The 6,582-nt window shown below is 44.6% G+C and overlaps 1 protein-coding gene across 4 annotated transcripts in view; it reads right to left on the bottom strand.

Annotated features, from left to right (window-relative positions):
* cyth1a (cytohesin 1a) overlaps positions 1-6,582 on the bottom strand; it is a 39,942-nt gene that overhangs the window by 6,561 nt on the left and 26,799 nt on the right. For 3 of the 4 annotated variants that reach the window (XM_034592252.1, XM_034592253.1, XM_034592251.1), the window contains exons 3-9: positions 5,372-5,436; positions 4,173-4,239; positions 3,966-4,084; positions 2,655-2,735; positions 2,368-2,480; positions 1,299-1,447; positions 898-1,010 (exon numbers count right to left, since the gene is read on the bottom strand). In XM_034592252.1, coding sequence (XP_034448143.1) covers positions 898-1,010; positions 1,299-1,447; positions 2,368-2,480; positions 2,655-2,735; positions 3,966-4,084; positions 4,173-4,239; positions 5,372-5,436 — 707 coding nt within the window. The remainder of the gene's footprint in view (positions 1-897; positions 1,011-1,298; positions 1,448-2,367; positions 2,481-2,654; positions 2,736-3,965; positions 4,085-4,172; positions 4,240-5,371; positions 5,437-6,582) is intronic. The other variant, XM_034592255.1, reaches the window with a different exon arrangement.

Raw genomic sequence — 6,582 nt, 5'->3', positions numbered from 1 at the left:
TTTTTATCTCCAGTAGTTTACCTTCCACCATGATTGATCAATTCTGTCAATATGGAGTCATTGGAGAAAGAGAAGTCTTCACTCACTTGTGAGTGGGTTGTAAAGATTCACAGCGATCAGAAGATTTAATGTCAGTTAACTTAATGTTTTCTTCTGGTTTTTCTTTAAAACTAAAGTTCATTGTGAATCTGTACAACAGCGAGAGATCTCAGAGGAAACAGAGGATGAAAACAGACCAGAAAATGTACCAGATCGGGTGACTTCCTGTGAGACATTTGTAAAGACAAAGGTGGCCTTACGTACGTGTGTGTGTGTGTGTGTGTGTGTGTGTGTGCGCAAATGATTCAGTCAGAAATTGTCAAAGGATCAGGAGAAAAGTACCATTGAAAGTTCATCAAACACTCGAAAACATTAATATGGGACAAAGTATGCATTTCAAATCTTAAGTGAAAATTCTCCCGAGACAAAAATGTCCGACAGAAAAAAAAAGGGAAAGGTTTACATTTTTATTTATAAATATACATATATTTACAGTAACGTGAAATCTGTGTATGTGCACACACTTGAAAGTCAGCATTTGTGCATGTCCGTGTATGAAGATGCGTCTTAAATAATTTAAAGGCCTCTTCATGTAGTGCTCTGATCTCAAGGCCACATTCATAATACATTAAAGCAGGAATGTCTTCAGATGTCATGGGTCGAGCGTAACACACACGCTCACAGGTGCTTCTCACACACACTCGCAGGTTATCGACCTCAGGGGCAACATTCGTTATCACTTTCTGTTGCTACGAAACGCAATGCAAGGTTATCCGTCAGCACAGTGATGAGAACCAACATTTGACCAATTATACATTACAGTGTACTGAGCATACGCTGTATTTCTAGTGTCACTCACCCAGTTTCAGCAGCCAGCCCTCCCTGTCTGGGTTGAAGAAAGTGTGCGTGAGGTCATTGCCGTCGTCCTCTGGGATTTTGAAAGGCTCGTTCTTGATGCTATCATACAGGTTCTACAGCAAGAGAGAGAGTTGACCATAAATACAGAGCTGGTCTGAGGTCTGCGGACAGTGCAGGGCCACAGTGGAGCAATCACACACATTCTGAAAAGAGTGCTGCTCTGGGCGAAATTTTCTGTCAGAACCCGACCAAGCCCAGGAACAAATTAGCTGAGCCCGTCCCGAAAGAGATGTTTTCCCCGATAACAGGCACATGCAGCATAAAAAAAAAAAAGTAGATGGCCCTGCCGAACCCAGCCTGACTCGTCGGGACCCAACGAGTCGGCTCAGGTCCCCACTCACCCTGAGCAGGTCTTCAGGCAGGTCCCCTCCATCGTTGATTCCTCTGTTCATGGAGATGAATCGCTCCACAGACGGCTTGTCCTTCACGTTGGGGTTGTGGAGGCTGGTGTTGAGCATGATGATGGCAAACGACAGGATGTAACAGGTGTCTGTAACACACACACACACACACACACACACACACACACACACACACACACACACACACACACACACACACACACACACACACACACACACACACACACACACACACACACACACACACACACACACACACACAAACAGAGCGATAACGCTGTGAGCGAGTGCCGAGCGGTGAGATTTTACCAGATAGCAGAATGTTGCCATTTACCATAAAAATGCTGCCAGTGTTTTTAAACGTGCTGTTTAAATATGAATGGAAATTAACTGAGCTGAAAAGACTGCACTTTGAGGGCTGCAGTAAAACAGATTGGAGAAGCTTCGTTAGCATGGGGAGTGGGTTGGAGTGAAAGGCTGCATGTGGGCAGCTAAGTATGCATATGTATAAGTGTGTGTGTGTGTGTGTGTGTGTGTGTGTGTGTGTGTGTGTGTGTGTGTGTGTGTGTGTGTGTGTGTGTGTGTGTGTGTGCTAAGAGACAATGTGGCCGGCACACAGCTGACACAGCAGCACTTTATCTGGCCCGTTAGGCTGTTGAGAAGTCCCATGCATTATTCACATCCATCTGCAATCATGTTAGAGGCAGTCGGGCTGTCTGCTCGGGGCATTATTTCCCAAAAGCCAGACACTCTTCCATAACACAATTAACCTCAGCAGACTTTGTCCAAGTTAAATAAAGAAGGTTCGATGCAACTTCTATCGACATTCCACTAGATCTCAGGGAAGTATGGAAAAAGATGGCATAGAATAACAGAGAAGACAAATATTAATCTGGTTAAGTTTCTTAAGAAATAAAAAGTTAGAATGAACTTTTATGCAGTCAGGTTAGAAATTGAACTGTATTTATCAGTGTTGTTGACACATTAACAGCTCCTTTATCTTAGGACTGCACTGAAAGCCAGGCTCAAAAAAGCAGGAGAGCGTTACCTGTGGACTGGAACATGCCAGCGTTGCACTGGCAGTAGCGCTGAGCGAAGGCCTCCATCATGCGGTCGATCTTCTGAGCCTCTCCCGGCAGTCGAAAACTCCACAGGAACTGTCTGTCAGGGGGACACAGCTCAGTCGTCAGCAGACACATTCACTTCCACGGTGAAAAAAGCTGAATTATTCCGTCCGGGCAGAGGACTCAAACCGAGAGCTGCATCCTAACTACATTTAAATAAGGTGAGGATCATGCAAAGTACTAGATATAGTGTGGAAACACGCTGTCTTACCTTAGGGCCTGAACCAGGTTGAGGTCTGTGAACTCATGAAGCTCCACAAAGGCATGGAGGACTTCGATATTGAAGTCATCTCTATAGGAGAGAAAACATACATTTTATCTTTGGTAAACATGTCAAAAGTCATATTCTGCACAGGCAAAATGAAATATAGGCACAAAATATTATGTCTAACTAACTGAGTATTTAACAGATAATAAACAGTTTTGTCCATAAAATCAGAGGCTGAAATATTTTCTGTTTCCTATCACATCATGTAAGGAAATCCTCATAATGAGAATCTGGAACCAGGAACATAAATATGCAGTTGTGCTTGGAAAATAACTTAAAATAATAAATCAAACAATTATCAAAACAGCAGGTTAAGACCATCGAACGATAAAATCATAACCCAGATCTGTCAGAGTAAGTTTAAATTCTAATTGAATTTCATGAATTTCAGAGCCTGTATTGTTGTGGTTGGCTTGAAAATCTTGAGAAAAACTCTTATCGCTGCATCAAAATTGAAAAAAAGTAGATCTCATCAGAAACGTGTCTGAGGATTTAGCTCAGGGTGTGATCTGGCTCGAATGGGCTTCGGATGTCAGTGATATGCTGCGTACTCCAATCAAACCCAATGGAGGAGGCCAGGCCACCTTTCACTTATCAGCTAATCTCAATCATGACATCATTCTCGACCTTCGCGCCCTTCAGAGTAAACGATCCGCCCTGTGGGATCATGGGGCAGCTCTAAGGAGCTCTCGTTGACAGAGTATTATCCAGTCACAGCTATTCCCAGTGGAAAAGTGACCAATTATATCGGAACAGCCCCTCGCTCCTCAGGCTCCTCCCTACTCAGACACGTCCAAGCGTGTGACAATCAAACAGAGAGCGTCCATCAATAGCCTGCGCTCCATTTCCTGGTTCCCTCACAGACCACGCCCTGACCATAACGCCGCCTGACATAGAGCAGGGCGTACTGGCCATTTCCTGTATTATGCGTTTACTCTACAAAGCATGCTCTCGAGTGAGAACTTCAAACGCATGCATTCCCAAATCGTGTCACCGTAACTTAGGGATGACTAAGATAATCAAAGACAGATGGAGCCCATTGAGCAACAGGCAGGACGGTCTAAATGTGGGACCAATAATCTGTTTGGGAAGGGACGGGTGTGTCCCTGACCAAGAGGAAGCGGAGCAATACAGAAAATATGCGCTCGCCATTCGATGCTATTAGCAACCACGTGGATGGGAATGATGACGGTGGAGGTTAGACGGAGAAAGAGAGAAAAACCAAAGCATCACAGAGACAGTTTTAATCCAGACCTCTCTCCGAGGTAATCGCCGATGGCTGTCTTGTTCAGGCCCTCGCCCTTGTAGAGGAATTGAGCGATGTCGTCGCTGGTATTCTTCAGTAAGTCGTTCTCAATCAGGAACTGGATCCCCTGAGGAGGAGACAGCAGCCCCAGGTTACATCCTGCTCATGAGGAACATGTGGGGGGAAATAATGTCTCCTCAGTTACTTCCTCCTACCTTTTTGGGGTCCATGTTGAATTTCTTACGGCCCATCGCCACCTGTTTGTTCCTCTGCATATTTTTCCTGAAAAATACGATAGTTGTTGTTAGTTTTTCCCTTTGAGAACCTAATGTAGCATATGTCAACAATTATTTTGTATTATTGATTCATTAATAATCCATCAATAATTTAATTAATTGATTAAGCATTTAGTTTTATATAATATTAGAAGACAATAAAATAACAATCACAACTTCCCAGAACATGTAGTAACAGTATGACTGACCAAAATACAAAGATATTAAATTTGATCAAATCAAAGACTAAGAAAACCAGAAAATATTCTCATTTGAGAAGCTGAAACCAGTGACTCTGGACCTTTCTTCAAGAATCAATCACTGTTATATTGCATTCAAATTAAATTCAAATTCATCTATCACAGTATTTATTCATCGTGGCTCAGGGAACTACAACAAATACTTAATTTCATGAAAGTATTTTTCCCATTCACATTTTTTCATGTATTTGTCTGGGGCCGGCGTTTCTCCCCCCTCCTCTGTGTTGACAGAGCCTTGATGAAGCGTTTAACATGATGCATATGGGAAAGTCTCAATTCTCAGGGCCTAGAGTTATTCAGGGGTCAAAGTGCGCTCCAGGAGTCCGCCGTCACTATGGCGACATCTCCATCCCCAGCCGGTGAGAGGTCATAATTTCTTCCCACTGACTCACTCACACCAGCATTCCTTTGGCTTTTGTCTGCCAAAGTCCGACACTCAGCTGAACAGATTCAGACGGACTTTCGAGCGAATCATCGGAAACTTTGATCACAAGAAGGTGCCTTATCCCTTAATGGGGTTTAGATCCAAGTGCTTTAGGAATATTCGGTAGCTGATGGGATCCCTATACACTTGAGTAGACCGAACACGAGCGCTCCCTCCCCTGAGACCGTCCATTGTCTCCCTCTGCCCGTACACCCACTGCATTATTCAATGAGGCCGGGGGTGTGCCTGATGAAACATTTAAAACTGCCTTAAAAGCATAGCCAATTTGGGGAGGGGTTTTCGGTGTGATGGGATGGCCCGACCATCAAACATGAATAATTGACAGCTTCATTTGCTAAGTTAATAGAAGGCAAACAAAAAGCCGGTTTAGGCAAAACAGGGAGGGAAATGTGTGTGTAGGGGACGAGGAGGAGGGTCGGGTCCGGTTCTCTTACCTCTCCTCAGTGGAACCCAGGTTCTCGATCTCACTTGTCACTTCTGCGATCTCATCCTTCAGCCGCTGCAGATAAAAAGCAAGAAGATGTATGAGTTATGGTGAGTAGAAGAATTCATTCGTCATCAGTACCTGACACCGGGGGGGGGGGGGACATGAGCGCTCCATTAAACAGTTCAGAAAGGCAAACATCTCTGAGCTTCAAGCTGCCAGTAAACCCTCGTTCACACTATATGATCTTTAGCCAGGTTTCAGTCACAGACAAAGGCCTCAGATTGGAGGCAGATGAGCGTTCACTTGGCGGTCGCTGATCACAATGTGTGAACTTAAAAACTTGAGGGGGGGTGCCGACGCATCATTGGTTTCTCGCATGCTTATCCAACTGGATGAGTTGGCGACAACTACACCCAATCCCAGTGCAGGACGGGGTGAAGGTACATGTAGTGGTGCGGTGATCCCTGACTTTTTTTTACAATTCACATTTCTGTAATATGGCTCGGACAGAAAAAATATGGTCCGAGCCGCTCTCTCTGTCTTTACAACGTACGTCCACTGAGGCGTTTCACCTCACCCCTGTCGCTGTGAAGTATGAACTCACAATGACTGCACGCAAGTCATATCAGAGAGTGTGTGTGTTTGTGTGGGTCTGCCTCCCGTTCTGAATTTGATTAGGGGAAGAACATTTGGGGATAACCTCGATACAAATGGAGTAAGAAAGCTTAAAAGTGGATTATAGTTTGTGTGGCTTTTTTGTAATTGATGGCCTTAAAGGCAGATTTAGTCGATCAGGCCTGCTGGTGCCAGACTGGCGCAGAAAGGCAGATGCACAGGCCAGAAGGGATGGAGAGGGTGATGTCAGGTTGATGAAAGTCTGGAGTGTAGCATAAGAGAGGTGCTGTATACAGTCATAAGACACTACAACGCTCCAAGTAAAGGTTACAAATATCAAGGCTCTCCATTCATATCTAGCCACAGTGTTAGTTTATTATTTCTCATGCATAATACCAACTCACTTTATGTCAAACCACAAAAGGAACATCTGTGTTTTCTACGCAATCACAACACATTCCTCAGATGCTTGTCTCCGCAAACAAAGGCCATGCTCATACAGGAAAGTGGGTGGTTGTGGTGGTGGAGGGGAAGTTTCTGGCATGCTGACCCTGGGTGTGGGAGTCAGGGAGGAGGAGTGGGGTCAGTGTGCAGACCACGGAG

The sequence above is a fragment of the Hippoglossus hippoglossus genome, chromosome 8 (genome assembly GCF_009819705.1).
Source record: "Hippoglossus hippoglossus isolate fHipHip1 chromosome 8, fHipHip1.pri, whole genome shotgun sequence".
Classification (NCBI taxonomy): domain Eukaryota; kingdom Metazoa; phylum Chordata; class Actinopteri; order Pleuronectiformes; family Pleuronectidae; genus Hippoglossus; species Hippoglossus hippoglossus.
This window is presented reverse-complemented; position numbering and strand designations above follow the sequence as displayed.